The sequence below is a fragment of the Alternaria rosae genome, assembly GCF_020736505.1.
Source record: "Alternaria rosae strain MPI-PUGE-AT-0040 chromosome Unknown BKA58scaffold_5, whole genome shotgun sequence".
NCBI classification, from domain to species: domain Eukaryota; kingdom Fungi; phylum Ascomycota; class Dothideomycetes; order Pleosporales; family Pleosporaceae; genus Alternaria; species Alternaria rosae.
The window spans coordinates 1,304,383-1,331,529 of NW_025763574.1; the positions used below are offsets into that span (position 1 = coordinate 1,304,383).

At 52.5% G+C, this 27,147-nt stretch overlaps 10 protein-coding genes across 10 annotated transcripts; 5 read left to right on the forward strand and 5 right to left on the reverse strand.

The window, feature by feature from the left end:
* The first annotated feature begins 5,720 nt into the window (after nt 1–5,720).
* BKA58DRAFT_175139 (uncharacterized protein) lies at nt 5,721–6,776 on the forward strand. The gene is made up of 3 exons (XM_046165264.1): nt 5,721–6,243; nt 6,297–6,344; nt 6,392–6,776. Exons 1-3 carry the CDS (start codon nt 6,127–6,129, stop codon nt 6,518–6,520), a joined length of 294 nt encoding a protein of 97 aa, XP_046025214.1. The 5' UTR covers nt 5,721–6,126; the 3' UTR covers nt 6,521–6,776.
* Nucleotides 6,777–8,012: 1,236 nt separating this feature from the next.
* Nucleotides 8,013–9,064, reverse strand: BKA58DRAFT_361087 (P-loop containing nucleoside triphosphate hydrolase protein). The gene is made up of 2 exons (XM_046168773.1): nt 8,898–9,064; nt 8,013–8,822 (listed from the first exon to the last, which is right to left on the reverse strand). The coding sequence occupies exons 1-2, from the start codon at nt 8,975–8,977 to the stop codon at nt 8,270–8,272; spliced, it is 633 nt and encodes a 210-aa protein (XP_046025215.1). The 5' UTR covers nt 8,978–9,064; the 3' UTR covers nt 8,013–8,269.
* A 421-nt stretch (nt 9,065–9,485) lies between these two features.
* On the forward strand, nt 9,486–11,441 carry BKA58DRAFT_175226 (zinc carboxypeptidase A 1 precursor). Its single transcript, XM_046165265.1, has 2 exons — nt 9,486–10,389; nt 10,439–11,441. Exons 1-2 carry the CDS (start codon nt 9,831–9,833, stop codon nt 11,344–11,346), a joined length of 1,467 nt encoding a protein of 488 aa, XP_046025216.1. The 5' UTR covers nt 9,486–9,830; the 3' UTR covers nt 11,347–11,441.
* A 184-nt stretch (nt 11,442–11,625) lies between these two features.
* BKA58DRAFT_420921 (uncharacterized protein) lies at nt 11,626–12,681 on the reverse strand (the record flags this gene model as incomplete). The annotated part of the gene is made up of 1 exon (XM_046172757.1): nt 11,626–12,681. One exon carries the CDS (start codon nt 12,679–12,681, stop codon nt 11,626–11,628), a length of 1,056 nt encoding a protein of 351 aa, XP_046025217.1.
* Nucleotides 12,682–13,330: 649 nt separating this feature from the next.
* On the forward strand, nt 13,331–15,225 carry BKA58DRAFT_401903 (uncharacterized protein; the record flags this gene model as incomplete). Its single annotated transcript, XM_046171694.1, has 5 exons — nt 13,331–13,396; nt 13,771–13,825; nt 13,912–14,478; nt 14,590–14,883; nt 14,966–15,225. 5 exons carry the CDS (start codon nt 13,331–13,333, stop codon nt 15,223–15,225), a joined length of 1,242 nt encoding a protein of 413 aa, XP_046025218.1.
* A 724-nt stretch (nt 15,226–15,949) lies between these two features.
* Nucleotides 15,950–17,966, forward strand: BKA58DRAFT_175253 (isocitrate dehydrogenase-like protein). Its single transcript, XM_046165266.1, has 3 exons — nt 15,950–16,689; nt 16,742–17,241; nt 17,288–17,966. Exons 1-3 carry the CDS (start codon nt 16,154–16,156, stop codon nt 17,710–17,712), a joined length of 1,461 nt encoding a protein of 486 aa, XP_046025219.1. The 5' UTR covers nt 15,950–16,153; the 3' UTR covers nt 17,713–17,966.
* Nucleotides 17,967–18,439: 473 nt separating this feature from the next.
* BKA58DRAFT_279387 (uncharacterized protein) lies at nt 18,440–21,082 on the forward strand (the record flags this gene model as incomplete). The annotated part of the gene is made up of 3 exons (XM_046166822.1): nt 18,440–18,737; nt 18,909–20,585; nt 20,748–21,082. Coding segments are annotated over 3 exons (2,310 nt in total), but the record flags the coding sequence as incomplete, so codon positions are not given.
* A 398-nt stretch (nt 21,083–21,480) lies between these two features.
* On the reverse strand, nt 21,481–22,116 carry BKA58DRAFT_439913 (uncharacterized protein; the record flags this gene model as incomplete). Its single annotated transcript, XM_046173712.1, has 1 exon — nt 21,481–22,116. One exon carries the CDS (start codon nt 22,114–22,116, stop codon nt 21,481–21,483), a length of 636 nt encoding a protein of 211 aa, XP_046025221.1.
* Nucleotides 22,117–22,241: 125 nt separating this feature from the next.
* BKA58DRAFT_175323 (major facilitator superfamily domain-containing protein) lies at nt 22,242–24,402 on the reverse strand. Its single transcript, XM_046165267.1, has 6 exons — nt 23,998–24,402; nt 23,842–23,948; nt 23,775–23,789; nt 23,465–23,722; nt 22,888–23,418; nt 22,242–22,834 (listed from the first exon to the last, which is right to left on the reverse strand). Exons 1-6 carry the CDS (start codon nt 24,218–24,220, stop codon nt 22,442–22,444), a joined length of 1,527 nt encoding a protein of 508 aa, XP_046025222.1. The 5' UTR covers nt 24,221–24,402; the 3' UTR covers nt 22,242–22,441.
* Nucleotides 24,403–25,775: 1,373 nt separating this feature from the next.
* On the reverse strand, nt 25,776–27,146 carry BKA58DRAFT_384934 (uncharacterized protein). The gene is made up of 2 exons (XM_046170320.1): nt 26,589–27,146; nt 25,776–26,538 (listed from the first exon to the last, which is right to left on the reverse strand). The coding sequence occupies exons 1-2, from the start codon at nt 26,679–26,681 to the stop codon at nt 25,894–25,896; spliced, it is 738 nt and encodes a 245-aa protein (XP_046025223.1). The 5' UTR covers nt 26,682–27,146; the 3' UTR covers nt 25,776–25,893.
* Between the last annotated feature and the right edge of the window lies 1 nt (nt 27,147).

Consider the following 27,147-nt stretch of genomic DNA (forward strand, 5'->3'; position numbering starts at 1 on the left):
ATTGACTGAGCGTTCCGTCTCCTACACCTAGTTATGAATCACCATGCTGCTCTGCTAAAGTTTAACGACTTCATTAGCAAAATGCTAGATATCTCTGCAAAGTCACTCCATCACCTTCAGGAGATGGCCGGTCCTAGCTCAACGCCCAAGGGACCATCAAGGAACCACCCGACCGCCAGTTTCCCTCCTCGGTCAAAACCACCGCCAGAGCCACAAAGAAACCATGCCCCAACACAAAGCGCGCTAAGGTCCGCCGCGCCACCCAAGGAAACACCCAGAGACATCAAACAGGGTGGCGCAGCTCAAACAGACCAGTCGATCGCGACACTCCCCTCTGAGTTGATGGTGTTTGCAAAATATCTCAACGAGCACACCTGGCAGCTCACGGAAACACAGCTTGAGGAGGCCATGCGCCAGCTACGAGTCCAGACGCCCAATCACATCGTGTGAATAGCTAACGGCTCACTGCCCGGTTCAAGCTACAGAGAAATCATCGACACAGAACAAGATCCGATGATGAGAGCTCAGAACGATGCTAAATTTGATGTATAGCAGTAGGAGGAGAACCGCGACGACTATAGATAAGGTGACGAGGCTGCATGAGGAGTTCTACCGGTGGATGGTATCGACATTAGAGCCAAAAAGACTCCGTGACGGCTTGAAAGAGGATGCGCGAGGAAGACAAGTCTTCCTAGACTAACGGAAAACGAAGACCGGGCCACCCGAGAGGGCTACATATTTCTCAGACCTAGTTGTACGGCCTCAAAAGCGCTATACGTATCCTTCCCGCACCTCTAACTGTCAAAGAATACTCTATGGATTACGGCATGTACACTCCAGGAGCCTCCATCGAGATCACGTCAGAACCTCTTCTGTGTCCTGGCCCAATCGCGACCCCCAAATCCCTTACACTCGGTTGATCAAGGTGACTCCGCGCACGCTACGATACCAAGAGCTGCCAGCATCGATGAGGCAGACCTTGGGCAAGATCAATGAAGGGCCGCTGATCAACCCTTCCAAGTTCGGTTGCGATGGCAAGGCCGTCAACACCATCCACTGCTTCAAAGCAATTCTCAAAGAGAAATGAAGACTGTACCAACCCCAAATGTGAGGGGTCACATGTATTCCCCACTAGAGAAGTTTTGAAGGTGATTCTCAGCCTCGACGCACAAGTGGATTCCCGGAATGGTCGTGTTAAGGACCTCAACCGCAACTTCTTATACAACGTCCTTAGTGTCTACTGCCGCAAGAATTTCCGCCGTAACACCTTGCCGGTAATTACTCGACGCTGGAACAAGAAGCAACTCGACAGCTACCCACAAGATCTACAACACCACTTCCGAGTGAAGTGTGCGGTCCCGGACAACATGTTCCAAGGAACCATCATCAAAGACATGCTCATTGAGTTTGAGTGGCTCAAGCAAAACGAGGATCAGCTGCCACATCGAACCGGGCCTTGGTCTCCTGCGTCACTGGTAGTCAACCAATCGATTACGTCACCAACAGGCCCGACCTTTGGCGCATCAAGTCAGGCGTATCCGTATCGACTACAGGGAATAATGGGCAGCATGCACAAAGCACCCTTATTAATGCTGTGAGTATCCGTGTCTCTGTTTACCCCCTTGAGGCTTCCCAGCTTGTTAGCCAGGGGCAGACAATTAAAGCTTCCATCGACCACCTTCGACACCATGAACAACCCTGAAGGAGCTTCTCTTGTAGCGTACTTAAGGAGCCGTCGTATCTGACCCAGCAGACCGTCGTATCACAAACCAGTAAGCCAGAAGCAGACAAACCAAGCTTCTTCTGTCCACCTTCGGCATCAGAATCGACCCTGAAGAATACGTAGAGCACGGCCAAGGTCTTGAGGAATGAATAATGTAGAATCTAGATCCGTTAACTAGGCTTCGAATGCGATAGCATTCCCGGCCGACTGGTTGGAAATGTAGTGGTAAGGAGTGGCAGACATCGTCGATCTGCTCAAATATTACCATACAGGGAGCCTCACGCAAGCACTGGTGAATGAGTGGAAGGGAGACACAGTCTCGCACGACCTTGCCGGCGTCCGAAGACCACTGTCAATGTGATGCGAATTTACTGCTAAAGCAAATGTCTGGATTCGAGGTCGCCTTTGTTAGTTGCGATAAGCTAAGAGGAGATAATCCCGCCAGTACATATAAAAAGAACACGAATGATACCAAAAATGTGTCTATTGAAGTCATGAACACTCACAGGTACGGACTGTCGGGTTGGACCTCTGCGCCCTTCAGCTAGTTGTGTGATCTACCACCAGCTTTACATTGCTTTAGCACGATCAATGGCACTTTGAATCCTACGATGGACGATGGGTGATCATCGTGCTCGCAGAGCCGTCGAATACGTAGTCGCAGTATGGCCAGCTTCGGTGACATTGCGACCATATAGCTGTAACCTCCAGGAGCAGATTGAGGAGATGTGTCACATAGGTATCGTGGTAATTGTATCTAGGAGAGGGCCAATCGTATTCGCATAGCCCAGGTTTTGGGTCATCGGAAAGGAATTGTTGTTGACTGCTCGAGCGCGACCGCATGCGGCAAACGTGGATGGATCACATTCTCTCGCTTGAGCCGTCCGCGGACACGAGGGACATGTAGTACAGATGAAAGACTATATCGGCAAGTTTTAACGCATCGTGTTTGGCATTCATGGTTCAACTGGATCTTGTCAGTGTAACGATTTCGACAAGCCTTCAATGTACGTCGTCTGTCTTGAGGTCGATGATGCTGTACAATGACCATCAGAATCATTCAGGGGGATCCAGAAGAGGGTGTTCGAGAAATCTGTCAAGACATTTGTGAGGCTCACGACTCCGGCTCCGCAATAAGCAAAGTCAATGGGTCAAGTGGGCCGCTTCGCCAACCCAAAGGATCGACACTTGAATCGCACGAGGCTCTACCACAACTTCCATTGGTCGCCTTGCTTCAAAAATCCTCAATTACTCATGTTGCTCAAGTGCGCCGTGTGGAGTGGTGATACCGATCGCTGCATAGTCGGCAGAACACATTGAGATGGTCGTTTCGACCCTAGGCGTAATCGGATCGGCAAACAGGGTTACGACTTCGGAAATTACGAAGCCTCACTTTTTGGACAGAACCCTTTGTGAAGGGGCGTTTGTGGAAGATTCTGGTAAGCCTTGTGCAGGTACTGGGTCTTAACAAGACCTGCATATGATGCGCTGCATGCATTTTACCGCGATCAACAACGGTAAACGCACATTGACAAGGGCAGTTGACGTGGCACGCGAGATCCACGGTTCGTGCTAGAAATGCCGCTCGTGGCGAATGTGTGATTGCACTTTTCTTGAGATATCGCAAGCTGCATGTACGGATTGCGATCAAACACGGGCGAATAGTGGTCCCCTTCAGTTCGTTCGGCTGCGTTCCGCCTCCACTACTAAGAGCGTGAAGCCTTGTGCTTATTGCGTTCGATCTTTGTCCATCAATGACAGAGTCATCGTGTCCGATTACCGGATAAAGCGTGTATTGTTCGCGGGATTTTGCGGTGGTGGGCTCTCGGTCGCCGTGTGATGACGGTGGCGTGGGGCCATGGAATGAAGCTGACGCGAGTAACTGACACGGAACAGCAATGTATACAAGGTATCTCCTTGTTGAACAAGTATCTAGGTGACCACATATAGCAGTCGTTAGCAGAATTCATGCCAATAGTCTCACACGTAGTCCTGCTGACCCGTGCTCCGGTTCTACTTTTCGAACAGGGCAGACATGGGCTGGAGGCAGCTTACTAGTCTGTGGCGAGTGGGGGTTTCGACGGCATCTTCCTTTGGGCGCATCGCCTATCGGGTCTCAATCAGAGTGTGCTGGCCTCCATAGGCACGGAAGACATCACAGAACGCGTTGCCTGATACCCTCCCATCTCCAGTGTGCTAGTCATCCGTCGCGGTTGCCCATTAGAAGGACCATTGCTCTGCAAAGTGACAGCCCAGTGACAGTCGTGCATTTCGTCAGGACACGCCTGCAGGATCGCTGGCTGACCACAAGAACACGATGTTGTCGAGGTTGTCGCCCCGAATGATCACAACCGGGCTGAGCCTTGTCAGTGTCCGGTGAACAAGGCCTTATACATGTGAAATGCTAGACGAGATCGAAAAGCAATCGTATGACAGAGCAGAGTGACAGCGAGGTGACTTCTCGGGCTTATGATTTCGGCCGCTTTGACGAACTGTTGGTTTCGAAGGAATTGCTTTCTGCCGGAAGCGGTAGCCGTACCTTGCTTGTCAGATCCTACATATGATCATCCGTCCCTGAATGCGCTTTCTTGTCAACACTAGGTGCGTTACTTCCAAGCCGCTCAGTATCCCCTGCACTGCTTCTGTACAGTCACGGTAGGTACGCTCTCTGGTCTTGCGTTAGTTGCGGAGTACCTCGGGTTGCGCCATCTTCCGCTGTCTTCCAGTAAGGCCGGTAAGTAGGAACCGCCGACTCGTTATGGCGTGATCACGCATTCGATGTGCCCGGGGTTCCTCGTAGCCCGCAAAGTGGCCGCAACCAGGTTCGCTCTCCAAACTCATACTACCTCACAACATACACTGCGTCGTGTCGTCCCATCCGTGACATCATGACGTAAGGCGAAGATTTCGGGGACACCTTGACACCGGATGCAAGGTGAGGTGGCGTACGAGGCGACTGCATAATGAATTTTGCGGGGTAGTCCGGTGCATAAGGTGCTGTAGGTACATACAGTAGGCTGACTACGACGATAGAATGCTTGTTATGATCGAACCTAAACGCTCGGACGTTGGGCATTGGGCACATGTTCGTGTAGTCGCACACGTGTACACGACTCATGCGGCCATTGTAAGAGCCGAGACCGCCGTTAGGATGGAGCTCCGGTGGTGATCCTGTATTTTCGAGCAATGATGCGCGTTCCGTTGAGATTTGTTGGCTGTAAGAGATGATCTATGCCGAAGGGAACAGAACGCATGAACACCTCAGATGAACAGCTTCACAATCGAAGCGATAGCAAGAGGTGTTTGCTGAACACTCTCTTCTTGCCATTGGCACCACATGCCGTAATCTATCACCTCTCCTGGTAGTGTCGAAGTAGATCATCAATGACAAGCGGGGTAAACCAGGCTCGCCTCACAGTGAGATAGTGTCGCCAAATGGTGTTGGCGCTTAGTCCGTCTGCTGTAGAAGGAGCCCAAGTGCTCGGGTACCGTTGTTGCGTCAACCAAGGTACATGATGGTGGATACTATAGGGTCTCGGCTCGGCTCTTGGGATATTCAAAACCTGGAACATCCCCGTAGCTGGATGCATTCATACCCATAGCAGCGCGTGCGGAAGGGATCTCCTGGATGCGATCGCGTCGTTCGCTTAACGGATCTAGCGGTGAAGCCACGCTGGCCGAATTTAGACACCGCGACACTGTTTTCCTTCTGCTGTGCGATTACCGTGGGGCGACTGGGTGTCACCCATCGTGGAAGTTGAGCCGGGGTATGATCGGCGTCGAGGTTTCTCCGCTAGAAACCTTTGGCGCCAAGTTCATCGCATCTGGAAGAACAGGTTGAGCCCGCTGGCTTGGAACTGCAAGAGGGTGTAGGAGTATCACATATCGCAAACCACTTTGGAACGTTTGGTGGCGAAGAGATCGTCTTTAAGCATCCGTAGTTGTCGCGAGAGACCATCCATCTGCAGACGTGGCAGCTGCGTTGGCCGCTCCAGCAATTAGCGCCGAGATGCGAAGCATAACGAAACCGCAATAATCCTCCAAGAGTAAGAGATATACCAGAGAATGCAGTGGGAATTCCCTGAGTGGTCAATTGCAAAGGGTGCTGCAAGACCCGGTCTTAGTCGCTGCCCAATGGCGGTGATTGGGCTTTCGAGGCGAACAATGAGGCGGACGCGTCCACGCCCAACGGGGGACTTGGTCGCAGCCGATGCATCGCATCCTCATCCGGACTGGAACCGGTGTAGATAGAGTGTATGCAACCGATTCCCCAGTCGCAAGGCTGCGAGTCAGATGTATAAGTCCCCAGCGCGCCCAACCTTACCATCATCTCCAGCCTGCGAACATCGAGTCCAGCCAACATTGCAATACCCTGCCGACGTGATCATCCCAACCCCATCATCATGGCTGTGCCCAACTCGTACTTCGTGCCAGGCTTCGGCATCTCAAGAGCCGTTATTCAGAACGAGATACGCTATCATTGCGGCCCGGATGCGATTGTTCGGCCCTACACCTTCCAGGTACTTTGCAATGGTTGTTGTTGAGTATAGCAGAGCGCTAATTTTGTCGACAGGGACGCGACGGATTTCTGATAACCACCATTGGACCACCGCTGACCAAGGTAGCTCAAGCGTACCATTCCCCCGCGTATGAAGGCTGACTTGATAGGCACAAATCGATGATCTAAAGCTGTCTTCCTTGGAATATGAGGAGAAGCAGTCTCGCATCGCCGACGAATCCAACGTCTTCGTAAACGCGCCCATCCCAATAAATCAACGCATAAGACGGAGTACATGATCGCGGCGCAAAAGACAGCCTTGATTTCACTTCGTGCCATGGTCTGGGAGTCCGAAGAGCATGCGCCCTATACCCATGTTTCCGTTTAATACGTTCAACCTCTTTCTCGTCAAGTATTCTTTAGCGTGCATTTGTCCCTGGGCGGACCGACTGATGAATTATGGTATACGGACCATTATGATGTCTCGAGGCTTCGAGTTGGCGTTTCGGTTTAGTGGGAAGGATAATTTGGCTACCACGTTGTTGTTGACAATACTGTGAGGTGCATTTCGCTTTAATGCAGAAAAGGATGTCTGTTCCTTCATGGTCATGTTCAAGTTTGCGGTCTTCTTACCACGTGAAGCCCTCCTTCCAACGTGACAACCTAGATCTGGCGTTTCCAAGAATACTGCATGCAAGGGTAACACTGTCCGCTCCTGGATGAGGTTTCCGTGGTACGTCCCCAAAGTGTTTCAGCCGTGGGAGTTGTTGCCTTCGTCGGCTGTACGTCAGCCTCGGTCATTGTACATTTTCAGGCGGCCAGGGCTACGGAACTCGATGAGCGGAAATGCGAACGAAGAATGCCTGCCTCAGCACTCGGGCGCCCGCCCCATGATGTATTGACAAGGCAACTCAACGAGAGGGACTTGAACAGCTGGACTGGTGCCACGTCGCCGATGGAATTTGACGTGTATACATACGTAGCGACGGGAGCAAGGGCACGACAAGCGTCGAGGAGTTGTTGAGTTGTGATGATGAGGCGGAGCCTGAGCCAGCTCCAGGACGCAGGGACGAATGGCGTGTGATTGGCGCGCATGTAAGCGAGCCAGAGGCCGGTGAAGTGTCGTCACAAATGATGCAGCATTCGTCACATCGCGATTTGAAACAGCGCATAGCTGAGTGAGAGCGACTTTGGCATGGGCAGAACAAAGTTCATTTTCGTGCGTTGGCCGTATGGTTACCCGTTTCTTCTAAGGCTTTTCAGCCGACTAACCATCTGGACAAAGCTGCTGTCTTCAAGCAGAGATCTGGGTTTAGTCAATCTGAAGGCTTTCACTACATGTAAATCGGTGAAGCACTTAAAAATTGCAAGGCGCTGTTAGTCTTTAGTTGGATTCTGACCGAATGCCAATACTTTGGTTTTCTGAAATGCTCCTAACCCCCAGAGGACTAGTGCACTTCTGTGAGATGTGAGAGTAGATAAATTTTCACCCGTCTTTCACATTCTCAACTAACACATCTCCGCGTTCATAACTGTCCAAGGCGCTTAAAGCAAGCACTGCATGTAGACTGGGTGTGCCGTCGAATGCGTCTCTCCCTGGTTGTGCTGTCGGACCCCACATGAACCCCGCTTCCCCGCTCAACCATAGCGCAAGTTGGCTTCATCGGTTTCTGATATTAACGCTCTAATTTCCTCGCTCTCCATCAATCAGCATTCAAGCAGATGTCTTGGCACTTTGGCGTACGCTCATCCAGTCCATCTACTGTCAACGCTTACTAATCAAACTTGTAGGGAGTGGTTAACGCGCTGGCCTGCTAGTCCTTCACAGGAAAGTCAGCCAGTTCCTTCGGGAGCGTGTGTTCGAATCACACAGGTGTCGCATGAACCGTTTTTTTGCTGTTGCACTCGAATCCCAATGCATTCTTTTTGCTACCACAAGGCTGTTAAACGCCTTTGCACTAAACACTGCGATGCTCAAACCTATGTTCCCTGTGCAGGTGTCCTGTTCGACGCGCTCGTATTCAATCGTACTCTTGGTGATCCACCAACTACATCATACTACACATGTCAGCCCCTTGACTTTTCGCGCCCTTCTCAGTCGTGGTCTTCGCGCTCGTCTTTGCAACGTCTTCCAGCACCTGCCTACATAGCTCCCCTGTCAGCGCGCTGCACTCGGCATAGTGATCACACAGCATCCTCTGCGCCGCCTGCAGACCCTCGTGTGGCATAACACTCGGCCCCTTGCCCTTCTTATCTGGGCCATGCTCCGCTAATGTCCATTGTTTCCTCAGGTCTCTCTTCAAGCCCAGGACCATCACAGGCAGGTTCTCATCGTAGTTGAAGTGCTTATTTACGATCGGCAGCCACGTCGAGGCAAGAGAATCAAGCGACTCGCGCGAAGAAATGTCGTAGCAGAGGATCACAAATTGCGGATGCAGGAGAGTGTAGTTCTTAGGCGACGCAGTGTCAAAGAACTGTAGCCTATAAGAACGACCGTAGAGCGAGATGTCGAAGGCATAGGGCTGGTCGATGTCGCGTAGCTTGGGAAGTTCATACGGTGGGAGGTCGTCGCCCTGAGGCTGTACGCCGAGTGACAGGCGACTGGGAATATATTAGCAAAGGCCATAAGCTATTGATTGACATAGGCTTCACGTCCATGTCGCGCACCGAACTCACGATAAGAACGTCGACTTCCCGACTTCTGAATCGCCCAGCAGTAGGACGTTGACTTCTGGAGGTAGAGGGCTGTAATCCATCGCGAGTTCGGGTTGCCTCGCAGGCGCAATCGGATATCAAGGCGGTTTCATGTTTGCTTTTGACAGTCGATGAAGGAGATGACGAACACATCTGGGCGCGGAGATAGGCGTTAGCTGCGCAGTGTCTTGGCAACGAGCGCGAACGCGTCGTTGAGACAATCATCACCTATGATCCTCCGCTCATCGCACATTCCAATACATGATCGCCAACACGCTACGAACATACTCGCTCGGCTTGCAAGGACAGCGTCATGCGGCAATGTGGGAATCGTTTTTCGCGCCATCCTAGCGTGCATCAGTTGCAGCCCTGCGCCTTCTCCTGCTCTTCCTCCCTGTGTCACCCCAGACATACTACACATCCACTCGACTGTGGGGAACCCAGTGCTTAATTTTGACAGCTTCGGGGCGATGCTTATCTGGAAATCACTCACGATTCTGTAGCAAGAATCGCCGGTGCCTTGCTAACCCACATTTAACAGTCTTGGCAACGCCTTCTACACCATGGACCAGGAGTCTGGATCCTTTAGAGCTTTTTTGCATCTGTTGGCCCGCTGCCAGCGCCATCATTTGCGTTAGAGTACATCTCGTGTGGCCATAGCAGAAGATAACAGTTCGGACCTGCTTAGAATCGTAGGGCAGGTACGCCAGCCAAGTACGCTTGCTGTCTTGGAGTCTTGGAGAACCGCCTCCCCATTACCGGATGAGGAAGCTGGAAGCAATGCTCTTGTCTTAGAGGCTCGCGACAGAGAGTACCAAGCAATCGACCTTGAATAAATAACAACAAGATGGCGACAGTCTGTATCTGCACGACTCTCAATTTTTACTCGTCGCAGCATTATTATCGTTGCCCGCCATGAAGGTCTCCACGCTCCTCGGTCTGCTTCCCGGCGCTGTTCTCGCCTCCGATGTCTTGAGCGTCGCATTCTACGCAAAAGAGAAGAACCAGCTCTATGACTTCATCTCGGCCAATAGCGAAATTGATTATGGCTGCCGCCCTGTTGTCATGGCTGCGGGTGGTGAGCACAAGCTGCACGCTGTCATCTCAGAGGACCATCTGGACCACTTCAAGCGAAGCCTGGACCCCGAGCTCGTTCGCGTTGAGCTTTTACACAACATGAACAAACGACAGACTGCGACTGCACCCATCGGCAAGGGCGATCGTTTCAAGGGTGGAAAGGTCGCACCCCGCGGTCTCGGTACTAGGAAGCCCAGCGAGTACGCCCAGCTCCAGAGCGCTGGTGTCTTTAATGCCGACGAAGTCTACACCGCCATGAAGGGTCTGGAGAAAGAGTACGGCATGTCCATCTTCACCACACCGCACAAGACCTACGAGGGTGCAAAGATCATCGGTGGTGTTGCCAACAAGGCGCAGAAGATCAAGAAGGATAAGCAGTACATCTACTTCACTTCTGGTATGTACCGGCCAATGAAGCCATTGCTTACGGAAACTAACTTGAATAGGAATTCACGCACGTGAGCGCGGAGGACCTGATAACCTGATCTACTTCGTCTCTGACCTTCTTTACGCGAATGAGCACCGTATCGGTCTCACCTATGGCAATAAGAAGTACACTAATAGTCAAGTCAAGAAGGCTCTTGGTGCGGGTGTCGTCTTCATTCCCATGCTGAACCCAGATGGCGTACGCCACGACCAAGCTAACAGCAACCTCTGGCGAAAGAACCGCAACCCAGCCTCTTCCAGGCCCAACGAACCCCTCAGCGTCGGTGTAGATCTCAACAGAAACTTCGATTTCCTCTGGAACTTCACCGAGAAGTTCGACCCTTCCGTCTCCCCAGCTTCAACAAATGCCTCTTCCCAGGCTTTCTACGGTACTGCACCGTTCTCCGAGCCTGAGTCGAGAGATATGGCATGGGTGTATGACGAGTACCCTAACATCCACTGGTACATCGACGTTCACTCTGCTGCGGGGACTCTGCTCTACTCATGGGGAGATGACGTCGATCAATCCCACGACCCCAAACAGAACCTGTTCAACCCTGCCTACGACGGCAAGCGCGGTATCGTCGAAGACAACCTGTACAAGGAGTACATTGACCAAGAGGACTGGGACAACATCCGCATCGCAGCCAACCGCACCACCGATGCCATGATTTCCGTTGGAGGCCGCGAATACATCCCTCAACAAGCCGTTGGCCTGTACCCTACATCCGGAGCGACTGATGACTGGTCTTTCAGCCGCTGGCACAAGAACAAGAAGCTCACCAAGGTCTACGGATACACCATGGAATTTGGTTACCCAACTAACTTCTACCCTACGAGCGAGGAGTACATTCAGAACATCATTGACACCAACGCGGGCTTCATGGAGTTTATTCTCGCTGCTGTCGAGATTGGCCTCAAGGCATAAGTCTCATTGCTTGATATGTAATGGTAGTGAAAGGTGGCTCTTGGGGCGAGCACGCGGTGGTGATGATGTCATGAGAAACGAAAGACGATGTGTCGTAGCAATCGCTTGTCATGTTGTAGTTCTAGAAGATTATCCCTTATTGTTTGGTCATTAAACATTAATGCATTGCTAGTTGAGCAAGCACTGGGTATCATCGTACAAGAAAAACGCTGGAAGATCCGATGCAATACCTCCGCCACGACCACATCCCATCAAGACCACATGCAGACGAATAACGAATCAAACGTACTTGCCTTCTAGCAGTAGCTCCGCTTTCGATTTCTTGGGCATTGATGGGAGAGGTTGTTTCTGTCGTGTGTTTGTGCTTCGGTCGCTGAGCACAGAAGTGCTTGACGATCGGGAGTTCTTCGACCTGCAAGACTGTGGCGACACGAACTGCTGACTGGTAGGTTCATCGCGGAATATGGGTGTGCGTCGGCCGAATGTCTCTGCGCTAGCGGTATCGCGCTGGCGAGCCTGCGTGATAGTCTCTGCTCTGTCATCGCGTACCACGTCCGCCTCGGTGGTCAGAGTCGCATCGCGCACAAACATTCCCTCAGTGGTAAGCGTCCCATCCCGCACAACCTCCCCCTCGGCGGTCAGTGTCCCACCAGCAGCAACCCACTTCCTCAAATGCTCCTGCCTCAATTTCTCGCCAAACCCCCTCCACGACATGGCGAACCGCATCTGTATCCGCCCCGCCCTCGTCAAAGCATCATACCAATCCCTATGCTCCGTCCAAACCAATTTCCTCGACCACTTGCTCGTGAATGGCGATCTCTCAATATCAGCGACATGCTCAAACAGCATTTTCGCAGTTGCGGTGTTGACATCGAGCTTATCCAGAATACTGGTTTTAATATCTCTGTCAAAGCACAGCCACTCTATCACATTGTCGCCTGTGCGGAAACCGAGCGCTGAGCCGCCGAGTTGGAAGACATTGGCCAGGTAGCTGACCTCGAGGCAGTCGGGTGGTACTTCGTCGCCAGGTGGGACGGGTTTCTTGCGGAAAGGGTCGTCGGATCGAAGGGCACAGACGAAGCCGTGGTCCTTGCGGTCAAGCAGGGACCGTAGTTTGAGGACTGGGATGAAGGAGGCTTGGTAGTGGTAGATGGCGATGTCGTTGTGAGCAAACCGGAAGTATTGTACTTGTTTCAGCTTGTTGCCGTTGGGTCCGGGGATGGGTCTTGGTCCGTATACGCGTGGTTTCTTTGGTGTGATCGGTCTGGGAGGCTTGACCTTCTTGGGTTTGACTGGTCGGGGATGCTTGTTCAGAGTGCCTTTGGGACGGGTCATGTCTTTTCCGCTGAGCCTTTGCGGTGGTCTTTTGGGCGGTCAGGGAGGGCGGATAAGAAGGGAGGGGAGGAAACTGATTGCTGGTGAGGGTCACATGTTTTGGTCACGGAGCATAGTAGCAATGGTCATAGTGTGCACGGAATTAGGCTACTGCCGCTAGAGGGGTGCTAGGTTCAGAGTCTTGTTCACCGTGAAAGTGAAAAGAGAGAAGAGGAGCTTGGAGGCTAGCTGGATGGGGGAGAATCTGTGCAGTCTTTCTTGAGCTAGCTCACGTGTTCGTGATAGGACTAGGAAGTGAGATCTGAGAGTTCGTGTGGCTCTCCGTCACTGCCTATCGTTTGGTAATGCGAAGTGGACATGCTCATGTTACAGTCCTTTGATCAGCTTGGGTAGGTCGTGATTCGGTAAAAGCGGTGTGCATTGCGGAAGCTTCGAGATATGTCGCGCATACAAAAGTGTTGCTGTAGCTCTCACACTACATCAAGATGTGAACCTTGTTCAAACTGATGAAGCGCGCTCGGATGGAGTGATAAAAGCATTTGAAGTGAGGAAGTGAAAAGTTTGTGATCGTCGTCAAGCCCCTCCGCTGCTGTCAAGACATGATATTGGCCAGATAGAAGCTAGTGTATAACATCTCCAATTCTTGCCCATGGTCTTCCGCGCTTGGCAGATTTCGCACGTCCTTTTCGCTAGTGAAAGCAGCGTTGTCGCGTTTGTAAGTACTTCTGTCATCCATGGGAACGTGTAGTAGTGTCTGGTAGCCGATTTTCTCAGTTGTGGGAGGAAGAGAACGGCTAGATAACCAAAGCTGTACCACTGGTTGCGAAGGTAGCGAGTGCCAGTCGAGGGAGTGGCTCACTGTTGGTTCAGCGCGATAGAAGCGAATGATTTGGTGAGAGACTTGTGTCTCGCAATCTACTTTCCAGTCCTCCCCAGTCTACTTCTAGTGAAGGGAACGGCAGGCGCAGCACTAAGCAGGCACTGGCCTACCTTGATTAGAAGCACCTGATATGTTTGTCTCCCACTACTCTACCCCTTACTTCTCCCCTCAGCTGTCCCACTGATTGTTTTGAAATATGCGGATCCCAGGATTCGTCGGGTTGTCAACCCTCTTGGCTGCTGTTGCAGGCGAGGTCTGACAAAAGTAGGTATAGTCCCACAACTGGAGCTGTTGCTTTAGACAGGTCTTTTTACCATGTACTGAATATTTTTGGTTACGTATCGCTATAGTTGACCTCCACTCTAGTTGCGCAAGCAACGATCCCCTCACCCTCAGCCTTACCATCCCGGGTGCGCTCGACAAGATCCTTGTCGCCGCTGAACCACTTTTTTCATCGGATCCATCGTCACCTAAACCTCCTAACTCTGATTCAGAATCTGATTCAGAGGAGCGAATAACTCCAGCGACCGACGAAGTCTTCGGGGATTGCAAGAGTAAGGGGTGTCTGCTTGAGTGGGCGATGCACCACGCTGACGGCGATGCCGCCATTCACTTTGTACCTCCCCGCGTGAAAGCACAGTCACCCTTCCAGACTGCTCAAGACCTCGAGAATTGGAACTGGTATCAGTTTCCTCCAGAGCGAATTCATGAAGATTATCACGACCTGGACAACGAGTATTGGGGTCTCCAGAAAGTATTCGATGATCTTGTGATTTCCCGGTACACGAATTTCAACGAGGAAAAGGGTCCTAATGCAGTCGTCAGTATCGTGCATGAAGACCCAACTGACGACGAAGACGTCGACGACCAAATGTACGTTGTCGACGGCGAGGAGGGCAAAGAGTATCGGTGCACAGGTGCTGATTACACCATGTCCATCAATACAAAGGACGGAGTCATAATTGGCAAGTAATATCCCTGTACGAACTGTCGTGGGACAGTTACTGACTTCGTACATCGATCTTTAGGTATGAACCGCAAGGGCCCTATGCAGGCAGGCCAGGAACGAGTTCCACGCCTGACACGAGATGACATGCCAAAACTCCACCAATTCTCCGACGTAGGTTGGATTACATGGAAGACATTCGCCGGGCATAATGGGGATAATATCAGAGGTCTTCGGTATTTCATATCAGTCGCTATTACTAATCCACAAACCCGATCAGTGTGTCGGAAAGTATTCCTTGATAAGAATCTGGTACTGACAGGGTGGCCGGGAGAAGCTTTTCTATCCGGCACGGATGAGTTTCATGCCATTTTGGGTAAGTTGCATCAAGCTCACTTGAGACCATGCTGTCTCCCATCTTTCAAACTGAAAAGGTCTTCCGGCTAACCTCTGGTCAGGTACTCCGAACATGCGAGGCTATGGGTACATGCTGATTCAGCATAAAGCAGATCTGGGCAACATGTACGTCAACGCAGTTCGCGTCTTCAAGTGTGAAGGAAAAGGAAGTCTTTGCATTCTCGCATATGCATACCAGGAGGCACCGGCCGAACCAGTGGACGTACCAATGGACCAATCAATGGTCACGTCAGGTGAGATCAGCAGACGTGATGAAGGAAGTAACGTTATGCGTCTACACATGATCTTCGCTAAGCTGTGAGAGCTAGGGAGAACGCGTTAGAATATGTGGGAGGATAGAGGACAACTAGACCTTTGGAAATTAGACAAGCGCAATTGCCGGTCTTAGATTTGGATACTGGGTCTTGGTTGGTTTAGAGGAATGAATGAAGCTGGAGGCCTCCGCGACTTCCTTAGACTGGGGACCGTGCCGTCTGCGCGTCCAACCTAATAATATCGACGATTGTCATCATTCAATTCCATCTCTTTTGCGGTGTCGGAGTGCTCGATCCAGTCAGGCAGCTCGATCAACGCCACGTCTTGTAGGCAAAAGTAAATCTGTCTTGCCGGCCAATGATAGAAGTCGTGCGCGCGTCGAGTCGGAGCGGATCCGGCAGCCGCGTGCCCGCGCGCGTGTTGTTTCGAGGGGATCCGAATGCAGGGGAGGAACTTACATATACCGCATCGTGCCCCATAATGCGTCGGATGCTAAAGTCGCACCGCTCAACCATAAACACTCGCCGTCGATCAGATGTCGCTACAGGAGGCCTGTCGTGCCATGACCACGCCAATACGTCAAGCGCGGGCTCGCGTCATATGACAGGCTTGCCCCGCGTCGTAGGATGAAGTCTCGCGCATGACAGCCCACGAAGGAACATCTGCCGCCGTTTCGAGCAATCAATTCGCGCCTACACAATGCGCCTGTGGGGTATTAGCCGTTCCACCGAGCGACGTGCTGCTCGCTGGTCTGGGCCATGTTCACCATGGCAGGCTGGAGGATTAAAGAGAGAGAATTTCCTCGGCTTTCGTTACCCCGCTAGCGACTCCATCGACTAGAGGCTGCCGCCCGTCCTATCAGCCGAGTATCTTCGCCGCATTGCGCAATCGGGACCGCGGCCGGTAGCGAAGAAACTCCCTCTGGACTCTCTTGGATTCGTCTTTCCGAGGTTATACCACACCACCCATTCGCCATGAGGCCTGCGACTACTGCGCCCGCCGCTTTCCGCGCTGCGACGTCCATTGCACGACTCCCCCGCCGCCAGACGTGCTCCTTTGCGACGCGCTGCCTAGCTTCCCAGACTGCTGCGAGATCGGCCCAGTTTTCGAGCCCGCGACGAACATCCGCAAACAGCGCCCCAACAGCAGCACCCAGCCTATACACACAGATTGGACAGTACAGGATGGCGTCCTCTCAGGGAATCAAGAAGATCCAGGTCAAGAACCCCGTGGTGGAGCTCGACGGCGATGAGATGACCCGGATCATCTGGCAAGTCATCAAGGACAAGTTCATCCACCCTTACCTCGACATCGACCTGAAGTACTACGACCTGGGCCTGCCCTACCGTGACGAGACCAACGACCAAGTAACACTCGATGCCGCCGAGGCTATCAAGAAGTACTCTGTCGGTGTCAAGTGCGCGACCATCACCCCCGATGAGCAGCGCGTCGAGGAGTTCAAGCTCAAGAAGATGTGGCTGTCGCCAAACGGCACCATCCGCAACCACCTGTATGGCGCACCCTGGGGCAAAGGGAGAAGCATGGCTGACAGCATATTATAGAGGAGGAACCGTTTTCCGCGCGCCCATCGTTATCCCCACCATCCCCCGTCTCGTACCCGGCTGGAAGCAGCCCATCATTATCGGCCGTCACGCTTTCGGCGACCAGTACCGTGCGAAGGACCGCGTTATCCCCGGCGAGGGCACACTCGAGATGGTCTACACACCCAAGGGCGGCAAGCCTGAGGTCATCAAGGTCTATGACTTCCCAGCAGAGGGCGGCGTCGCGCAAACCCAGTACAACACCACCGAGTCCATCTCCGGCTTCGCACACGCTTCCTTCAAGATGGCGCTGGACAAGAAGCTGCCGCTGTACATGAGCACCAAGAACACCATCCTCAAGGCATACGACGGCAAGTTCAAGGATGTCTTCCAGGCCATCTACGACAGCCAGTACAAGAAGGACTTCGAGGCTGCCAAGATCTGGTACGAGCACCGCCTGATTGACGACATGGTCGCCCAGATGATCAAGAGCGAGGGTGGCTACATCATCGCCATGAAGAGTGCGTATGCATCCTACTACGATTCCGACTTTGCTGACATTCCCAGACTACGACGGAGACGTCCAATCCGACATTGTCGCCCAAGGCTTCGGCTCCCTCGGCCTCATGACCTCGACCCTCATCACCCCTGACGGCAAGACATTCGAAGCCGAAGCCGCGCACGGTACCGTCACCCGCCATTTCCGCGAACACCAAAAGGGCAACGAGACCTCTACCAACCCCATCGCCTCCATTTACGCCTGGACACAAGGTCTGGCCAAGCGTGGTGAGCTGGACAACACACCTGAGCTCGTCGTTTTCGCCGAGCAGCTCGAGAAGGCTTGCGTGGACACTGTGGATATCGACAAGATCATGACTAAGGATCTGGCCCTTGCGTGTGGAAAGAAGGACAGGGGGTCTTGGGTTACCACCAATGAATATCTTGATGCCGTCGAGAGGAGATTAAAGTCGAGCTTGAAGGAGAAGCTATAGATGTACAGAAGTGTTGAATAGTCGCGTGGGATATTCCTTGCATTGGATCACTCGGTAACAGCGTGATACCTAGACCTGACCGTGTAGACGCAGTTCTGCTTACCCTTGGGCAGGAATCGATTATTCACAAAGTCAATTGGGCCTGTGCATGTCTTCCTTTGCCAGTGAGGCGCGAGAGCGCGAGGCATCTTTTTTTGGCAAGGAGCTCGTGCCATGTCGTCTCCACATGTTCCCGGAGCACGTTGCTTTTGATGAACTGGGTTTACGCTAATTTCCGATGAGACCCAAATCCTCAAAAAGAAACAAGTCTCTTGCATGTCCCACGGCAGTATGCATAGGCGGGACGATCTCATGTTTGTTTGTTACACAGCTGATTGCAAAACATTTGTCGCGACGGTCTTGTTGAGTTCCTGTAGTTTGCACACCTTGCATTCCATTCAGCAGCCTTGTGTTGGGCCGTCTAGATCTCTTCGACAGTCGCTGGCCGTCTCATCGTAGACCGGATCACATGATGGAGGCGTTCACTGATACTGCTCCCGGGGCTAACCCGACTAAAGCCGCTAGGACCTCCAGTGCGAGCCCGATCACCACGCCAGCCTCTGTACCAAATGAGAACGCTGGATCTACAGCCACCATTACCACTCCGTTGCCGTTGCCTAAAAAGCACTGCAGTCCCTCGACTCCCGACTCAACTCCATTGCACCGACGCTTTCTGCGAGCAGTCTCGATGCCGCCTGCGACACCGTCGCGTCCGCCCATGGAGAGCCAGAAATCTTTCGAGAAGGCGTGCGACAGCCCAGTCGTAGTTCGCCATACTCCCAAGAAGACGCATCCATCGCCGATGAAACTCGAAGTTGGCCAGGGCGCGTTCTATTTCTCAATTGAACTGCCCCCCAATAAGATCACGCCAAAGAAGAGCGGAACGACAAGCAAGAACCAGACGCCAAAGGGAGAAGACACGCCCACGAGGACGAGGACGCCTAGCCCGTTGAAGAAAGCAAGCCCGTCGAAAGAGAATGCAATGGGTACACCCACGAGGGCGACGCGCAGCCCACTGAAGCGTGATGAAACGACCAAGCAGAGCCCTGCGAGGCCGTTGTTTGGTACGCCGACGCGGGCGAGGATGCACAAGCAAGATACGGATCCACGAACTCCTACTCGAACAACGCCCAGCCCACGTAAAAATCCCAGCTCAGTGAAGCAGAGTAATGCCAAGATAGCTACTGTCACTCCGAAGAGAAAGGACTTGCTCAAAACACCTGGAAGTAATCGACCTGGAAGTCCTGTCAAGCGCTCCATTGAGCAGGATCACTCACCTGTAGATCCGCTCAAGACGTCTGCACGCCTGGCGAGGGAACTCCTATCGGAGCCAGAGGAGCCACTCCAAGTACCAACCGAACGGCTTGTGGACCTGAAGGACGAGCATGCTCCAGCAAACTTGGTCACGACTGCCACCGACCCAGCCCCGCTCCAAGGATCCATGGGGCAGGCGCCACCACCGAATAAGTGCCCAGAAAACATCGGACACCTCATGGCAAGCCTCATTACCAACACTACCAGCACGCGTGACTGGGGAACTGCTTACAACAACGACATGATCTCTCCTATGCCGACACCCCTGCGCAAAGCCTCGGAGAAGCTCAAGTTGGGAGAGTCGCCTTCTTTCCTGCGGATGTCGACCAATGGTACAACTGTGATGACCAATGCAGACCCTGCTAGCGACGTCAGCAAGAGAGGGTCTTTGAACCCACATGAACCTGCGTCGATCGACCCGGGACAGGATGAGAGTAAACAGATTGAGTCAACGTTGTCTGGATCAACCGAGGAAGCTCTACCCTCTTCCGTTACCACAGATCATACCGCGAACGTGCCGAGCGAAGCGCGACCTGCGCTTCCATTACGTGCAGCCAGTCTGGGATCTTTCAACACCCTGAACGCGACTCGCGAGGTACCAGCCCCGCCGCACCGCCCGCTTCTATTCCCAAAGCGGAGGTCTGAGACTCTACAGAATGAGCCATCGCGACAGGAACATCAGGTCAGGTGGCAAGATATGGAGACTGGCTATTCGAAGCCTTTACCTTCGAGCCATCAGAGGCGGGTGGGCACTGATCCAAGCGTACTTTTGAAGATGCAAAAGGACATGGCTCATTTGGAAGCGACGATGCGCCGCTCAGCAGGCGTTGTCGACCCAGCCTTTTGCGGGCCGCTCAATCTGAACGAGCTACCTGCAATGTCGAACGATTACTTTGTTAGAGGCCAGCAGGATATCAGAAGCCCAGGTGTTGTTGGCACGCCAAAAGCCCTCAGTAGAGCCAACTTCGACAACCCATCGATTGAGACTGTGCAAGCGAATGGAGGAAAGAACACTGGCAACTCGCTAGCATCGCTGAAGGTTCCTGGCACGCCAGGCATACCACGAAGGAAACCCAGTGCTCTCTCCTCAGCGCAAGCGACGAGAGACCGTCTTATTGCAGCTAAGAAAGAGAGTTCTCAGCGTACAGGTACAACCAAGACCGCGGGCCCCGAAAGATCCCGCCCTCGATCAAAGACTACGGCATCAGCATCAAGCAAGTCGGGTGCAGTGACTAGCACGCCTCGTAAGACTCCTGCGACTCCGGCCAAATCTGTGGCACCTCCTGGCGCAACGACACGTAGCTCTCCACATAGCCGCATACCGTCATTGAATTCGGCAAAGCCCAGGACCCGAACACAGTCTGTCCCACAACTTGCGCCAAAGCCGCTTTCGAGCGCCGCAGGTCATGAGAAGGCCATCGCAGCATTGAAAGACCGGCTACCAAACGTACCAATTGCTCCGATTAACACCAGGCCTGTTCCGATCCGGAAGCCTCTAAGCCCATCCGTTACAGAGCCTCGTGATCCGGCAGCAGCTCCGCGACCACACAAGCAAGAGTTTGCCAGCGCGGGAGACATTGCTGACCGGCTCGCCAGTTGGCACGACGAAGATCGGAAGAAAGCGCAGACAAATCGTCCTACGGTCACAGCTAAGAACATGCCAGCGAAGATACATGCAGGAGGCAAACCGGACGAGTCTACTACACCAGACGGCTCACCTGCGAAGATCCTCACACCCGCCAACGTGCCTGCGCCAACCAAAACTTCCAGAGCCTTCCCTTCTACCAAAGACGTCAAGCCAAGACCTCTCTCAACCAAACCCAGTGCCCCGTCAACACCCAGGTCCAAGCCCAGCGCGCCGGTGACAAAGACACCAGCCCCAAAGACCCCGGCCACAGGCCTTCGCAACGTTGCCGCTGCCAACAACAACCTCAGACAGCCCATGACCGCCGCCAAAACTCCAGTAAATCGCCGCATACCCGTCCTCGACCGCAACGCAACGCGTACACCGAGCAAAGCCATCGTGAGCAGTCTAGACCAGGCAATTGATAGGAAGATTGCAGAGGATGCGAGACGTGGAATGGAGTTTACGCCTGGTGGAAATCGGCTGAGGGATTTGCTGGATGCTAAGTCAATGGGTGGGGGTGTTGTGCAGATTATGGAGGAGGATTCAGACTTATAGTCTTATTGCAATGGTGACGAGGATGGTTGATGGTGGTTACAGGCGCTATTTCGGCTTTCTGTCTTTCTTTTGTCAAGTTCTGATGATGTACATGGCGTTTACAACTAGGAGACATGGGAGGAAGGGTTCTATGAATGGTGTTTTAACAAGGAAAATCATGTAGGTCGGTAGAAAGTTAATGTATGACAAGTATTGGAGATCTACCTCAACCGCGCCTATCTATCTTCTACTTCCTACTTCCTACTGCCCTCCCTATAACTCTCCCCAAACAAATCACCTTCATCGTCAGATTCATTCATCTCTTCATCGCCATCACTATCCTTATCTCTGGAGTCTGAGTCTTCACTACGTCCCACCGTGCGACTAGACGTCTCACTCTCGTCACCCTCACCCCTGTCGCTCTCAGAATCCTCCATACCCTCACTTCCATCTTCTCCATCTTCACTAATCTCCTGGCCGCCATCTCCATCTACTGCTAGCGTAGAGCTGGACGACTCCGCTCGGCCCACTGTGTGACTAGACCCATCACTTCCTTCCCGATCTTTGCCATCTTGACTATCTTCACTCATTGGGAACTCCGCTAAGCTATCGAAGCTGCGCCTATGTCCGCAGGCTGTCGCAATTCCATCTTCTCTTGCATCATCTCCTTCCTGCATCATTTCTTCATTTACCGCGTTTCGGTTCCTGCGCTTGGTAGCATGCGTTGCGTCGATGCGAAATGGATGGTCTTGGATGGATGCATCTACGGCAGGAGTATAGTCGTAGTACTGTCGCAAATTACCATTCGAGCGGAAGCTAGTGGCGATGAGAGGACCGAAAGGCTTTGCGGGGGTCTGGTGGCTCGCCTTTTGTGGTGGGATGCTGGACATGACGGGTGGTTTTGTTGTAATGGTGGTGTTTGCGATGTGTGTGCGAGGTGGATACAAGCCGCTAAAGTGGGCATAACGAGAGCGACTTATGTATGCCAGGAGTAATTTGATAGGAGACAGGTTCTTAGATCTGGTTCTCCAAGGTAGGACAGGAGCATTCGAGGGTCTCAAATCAATGTCTTGTTAGATAAAGATTGGAAGTAAGACAAGATGCGTTCCAGGACTAGGTACCGGAGACCTCAAGAAAGTCTACAGGCTACAGCAACTCACCCGGTAACAGGAAGACATCAGTTCTAAGCGCCCTCACCGAAGTAGCAGTAGAAGTCTAGATCGTGTACAGATACCTCGGGTTGTCCTCACCCATCTCAGCAATCTCCTCTTCAGTCTTGCCCTCAATCCTCCAGTCCTCCTTACCAGAAAGCTTCCTGTTGTTCTTCATGCGGAAGTAGAAGTGCAGCGCAATGTAAATCGCAATCCCGAGCGCCAACAATCCGATGGTAGCACCATAGCCCGGGATGTATGTCGGCGCGGTGTCGGCAGCATACAAGAAGGGCGCCGCAACACCGGAGCAGTTACCGATGGTAATCTGCATACCGCTCGCAAAGGCTCGCTTTCCGTATCGAGGGTTATTGACAGCAATCCAGGAGAAGGCGATGCCGGTGGCTACCCACAGGCCAAGCGCGACGATGAAGCAGCCAGCGAAGCTGAGGCCAAGTCCCTATGTGTATGTCAGTACTGGTCGTTAGAGTCATGGAAACGTCGAAGGCCTACCTTGTTTGCGATGAGAAAGATGTACCCGATCATACTAACAGCAAGCCCACCTATGCAGTAGAGACCTCTGTTCTGCGACTTGTCGCTGAAATACGCGCAGATGACATAGGTAAGGAAGCCGCAGACGTAGACGGGGATCGTCAATGCCTGAACAACTTGACGGCTCCATCCACCTCCGAGACCGTTGATGATGGTTGGTAGGAAGACGGAGAAACTGTAGAGCATGCCCAGCCCAACAAATTGAGCAATGGCGTATGCGTAGACTTTCCAGTCTTTCACACCCTTCATGACATCCTCGCGCGCGAGTTCTTGTCCAGATGTTGTTTGGCCGACTTCCTTCATTCGGAGCAGAACAAGGTTCCGGCGGTCTTCCTCGGTCAAAAAGCTGGCTGTCTCGGGGCTGTTAGGCAGGACAAAAGGTACAGCGACGGCTGTTATGACGGTCGGAATGCCGTTGATCAAGATGATCCAACGCCATCCGTTCCAGCCGGCTACACCATCGAGCTCACCAATTGCATAGGCTACAACACCCTGTGCTGGTTAGCTCTTCTCTTTGGTCTTGGGGAGCGATACTTACGCCCAATCCACCTGCTAGTGCAGATGTGCCATAGAAGCACGCCTGTCTCAAGCTAACGTTGCGCCGGTTGTAAAACATGCTCAGGTAAAGAATGACGCCTGGGAATAGGCCTGCTTCGAACATGCCCAGCAGAAGGCGGCAGACGATGAGTCCGGCGAAGTTGTTGACAAAGCAGGAGAATGTAGCCACCATGCCCCACATGAACATGAGGCCTCCGAGATATCGCGCAGGTTTCATTCGCTTCAAGATCAGGTTTGACTAGGAATCGAATTAGCATGTAAGGGTAGCCTCTGATGAACGCCAAGCTTACGGGAGTTTCGAATATCTAATACATTGTTAGTGGAAGCCAGTAAACATTGGGTAGGAGTAGCACTTACAACATAGGTGACGAACAGAATAGATACTGCGATTTGGAACTGATTGCTATTGGGATCCATGCCAAGATCCTCTTCCATCTTGTAGAGACGAGCATTGCCAATATTGACTATGCGACATCGTCAGTCTAGATCTCAAGATGAGCATACCGTACGCACCTCGATCCATGAAGTTCATCAGGTAAATCCAGCATATCATGGGCACGATCCGGATGTCCAGCTTCCTCAGCAGTTTTGCCTCAGTAACAGGATCAATATCAATCATCGAGGCGAATTGTTCGATATCTTCAAGTTTGAGGGGCGGGTTTGGCGATGTATCGGAACCTTTCTCATCCTTGTACTCTGGTTCGGTGAGCACAGGCCCATCTTTGTTTGCATTCATTTTGCCGACGCAGCAATGAAGACAAACTGGCGGGCGTGCGAGTTCAAGTTGGAGCAGGTTTCCAGGGATGAGGTAGAGTTGCTGTGATCATCGTTAAAGGACTAAAAAAGTATTGGAGCCAGTCTGACCCTTATAACCCGAACACCTGGGGAAGGGTGCCCCGGCCCCATGGGGAAGCGAGATATGCCATGCTCTTGGTATACAGAGACGCGCCGTTGATATCGATCAGGCAGAAAGACCGAAGCCAGTTTGATAATCTCGTCGTCGAAGTGCCGGTAGCCGTTCTTCCGCCCTGGCGTGCTTGGAGGCTCTGGAGGAGGGCGCAGTGGGCGCTTCCAAGCTTTTGAAACTGGGGTAGTAGGTGGTTAACCAAGACCTTCAACTCCTTGGATTTTAACCTCTTTTAGCAGGGCTGAGCGCGGATCGCTCCAACGAGACCAGATCTTCGGTACGGAGGAACGGGTATCTTGTGTGTTGCAGCCTATCATGTTGCGTACCGCAAAGGCATTCGCAATCCCGTCTGCCAGATGCTCGTAATACCCATGCTCAACAGCTTTCCCATGTAACATGCACAGACTTGAATGCCTGCCCATGCCTGCGGCTTCTGCACAATTTTGAGCAGCTGAAGAATGAACAATTTGCTGTTGAGCACGATAACGATGTGCACAGATGCTGTTCGTGGTATCAACGACCACGAACCGAGCGAAGTGGCCTTGACCGCTGTTATATTTGGCGTGTGCATGTTGCGATGCACAGCAGCCCTCCGCTTGGTGCTTTGAGAAGTGCCACTAATGCTACCTTTGATTTGACCGGAAGAGACACTGGATCCAGTGAGGAGTACTTAGTCCAAGAGATTGCACACATATACCGCCTTCCTTTGCTCCGTAGGTGTTGTTGTCATGCTCAATTCCAAGTCGCCAAGTCCTTAGCCTGCGTTCACGCGCTTGGCAGTTGCATCCTATGCAAGGACGTCTATTTTCTCCACAGATTCGATGTCGCTCACTGTATGAGGTGATTGAGAATGATAAAAGATGAATCTCGGTGAATGAAAGCATAGCGACAGATCAGTACGTCTGGAATATTCCAACAGAGAACGTCGCAATGTGAGCCTTCTCGACAACTTGTCGTTGTTTTTGCCCAGCCGGATAGATCGGTATGGGATGCATCGCGGCTGCGTCTCTACAAATTGATTCGAGCGGCAAGGCTGAAACATTGCAGCAGTGCTGCGCCTCGGGCGGAATGATAGATGCTTGTGCGGCGGACTTCTGCATTCTCGAAAGGAAGTACGCCTGTTGTGCAGGGCGGGCAAAGGGATGTGATAGACGGCCAAGCACCGAGCCGTTGCCCAGCACGAGGAGGATCAGTAGAGATATGGCGCCGCTGACGATGATGATGAGAGACGATGGAGGAATGAAGGCGGAGGCTGCTGGTGGATGATAGGGCAGCGCGTCGCTTAGTCATCACACCCTAAAACTCGCGGCGCGAAGGCACATAACGACTTGGAGATGCAGTGCTAAGCTCTCAAGACTTACACATGAGATTCAGGTCACCATTCGACCGATTTAGCCCCACGTGGTCATCCCTGCTCGCCATGTGTCCGTTGCAACAAACCTGTTCGAACTGCCTGCTGCGAAGTATTGGCGAAGAAGAGGGGAAGGTTTATGTGATATTCTCTAATGCTGCCACACAGCCACTAGTGCTTTGATGAGCTCCTCCGTCACTCGAACACTTGTGCGGATCTCTTCTTCGGCCTCCAGTTTCGGCACATGGAAGAAAACAACGTCTCGTTTGCCAGTCCGTTTCTGCATCTCGAGTAGACTGATGTAGTAATTGAAGCCACACACATACGAGCCCACATCATCGCTGAGCCTTACGTCGACAGCCTGTCTTACTTTTCCCTTACCTTTCGCCTTCGGAACGCCGAGAGAGGAACAAGCTCCCCTCCACATTTCAGCTGCCGCGTCAATGTCGATCGTCGTCGCCAGAGATGGTGACGCTTTTGCAAAGGTCGTTTTGTTATCTGCTCTCGTAAACACCCGCCTCTCGATATCTGGAATGTCGTGATATCCATCTTTCAGTGCACTACGTTCGATCTTGAACACCCCGGCTCCGCTATCAACATCGAGACCCATATGTATCACCAAGTCAGGCACATATTCCTGGATGAGCGCTGGGACCTGGGCCAGTATCTTGTGATATGCTGCTGGTATGGGTTCGGTGGGTACAGTGATGGCAATGTTGCCGTCAGGGCCAGGGAGAGACGATGGCAGTTGTCGTGCAATTTCCCAAGAAGGGTTTCTCGTTATGTCGAGGAATGGCTGAGCTTGTTAGCTGGGGCAGTTGAGGGGTTACCAGGGCGTCTACAAACACCAAAACCAGTTACCAACACCTTGACCGAAGTAGGCATTATGGAATCGTTAGTTGTCTGATTGGGATGTTCTATCGTAGTAGCACGAAGCATTGACAAACAGAGATATTTGGTATGTTGCTGTCACTCGTCTGACTCATCGCGGACTTGCATGCATTGAGCTCATGCGTATACTGAGCGTAAGACGGCCGAACTGAAAGCCGAATCCCTCTGAGACTCTGTTCACACAACCACGTCAAATTTTTACAGCTTTCTGATGCGATTATTGCAGTGATAGCATCCGTACCGCGTTCATCCAATTGCAGTCACTTCAAGTCGGACTGTGGGTGTGAATCTCTAGACTACGCCAAGTGAGCGATGCGCATGGAGGACGTTGAGTGTCGCAGGACAGCTCTACACGCCACCAGGCTTGATGCGCGTATGAGATTTGCTCTACGCGTAGGAAATAGTAAGGTGCAGGATGCGGATCGTTTGCGTCAGGTTGGTGTTGGAAGCGTAAAGCGGTGGCTCGGTCGGGGATGACATGGGTTCCCCACGTCATGCAAGGTCCGGTAGCGGT

Coding starts and splice junctions, on each gene's coding strand:
- BKA58DRAFT_175323 (XM_046165267.1), bottom strand. CDS start 24,220: ATGAATGCAAACAAAGATGGGCCTGTGCTCACCGAACCAGAGTACAAG. Junction 23,949..23,997: donor GATGAACTTCATGGATCGAG/GTGCGTACGGTA, acceptor GATGTCGCATAG/TCAATATTGGCAATGCTCGT. Junction 23,419..23,464: donor CACTAGCAGGTGGATTGGGC/GTAAGTATCGCT, acceptor TAACCAGCACAG/GGTGTTGTAGCCTATGCAAT.
- BKA58DRAFT_175226 (XM_046165265.1), top strand. CDS start 9,831: ATGAAGGTCTCCACGCTCCTCGGTCTGCTTCCCGGCGCTGTTCTCGCC. Junction 10,390..10,438: donor GTACATCTACTTCACTTCTG/GTATGTACCGGC, acceptor TAACTTGAATAG/GAATTCACGCACGTGAGCGC.
- BKA58DRAFT_361087 (XM_046168773.1), bottom strand. CDS start 8,977: ATGGATTACAGCCCTCTACCTCCAGAAGTCAACGTCCTACTGCTGGGC. Junction 8,823..8,897: donor GGGAAGTCGACGTTCTTATC/GTGAGTTCGGTG, acceptor ATATATTCCCAG/TCGCCTGTCACTCGGCGTAC.
- BKA58DRAFT_175253 (XM_046165266.1), top strand. CDS start 16,154: ATGAGGCCTGCGACTACTGCGCCCGCCGCTTTCCGCGCTGCGACGTCC. Junction 16,690..16,741: donor GGCACCATCCGCAACCACCT/GTATGGCGCACC, acceptor AGCATATTATAG/AGGAGGAACCGTTTTCCGCG. Junction 17,242..17,287: donor CTACATCATCGCCATGAAGA/GTGCGTATGCAT, acceptor TGACATTCCCAG/ACTACGACGGAGACGTCCAA.
- BKA58DRAFT_175139 (XM_046165264.1), top strand. CDS start 6,127: ATGGCTGTGCCCAACTCGTACTTCGTGCCAGGCTTCGGCATCTCAAGA. Junction 6,244..6,296: donor TTCGGCCCTACACCTTCCAG/GTACTTTGCAAT, acceptor TTTTGTCGACAG/GGACGCGACGGATTTCTGAT. Junction 6,345..6,391: donor TTGGACCACCGCTGACCAAG/GTAGCTCAAGCG, acceptor CTGACTTGATAG/GCACAAATCGATGATCTAAA.
- BKA58DRAFT_384934 (XM_046170320.1), bottom strand. CDS start 26,681: ATGCTTCGTGCTACTACGATAGAACATCCCAATCAGACAACTAACGAT. Junction 26,539..26,588: donor TGTTGGTAACTGGTTTTGGT/GTTTGTAGACGC, acceptor TAACAAGCTCAG/CCATTCCTCGACATAACGAG.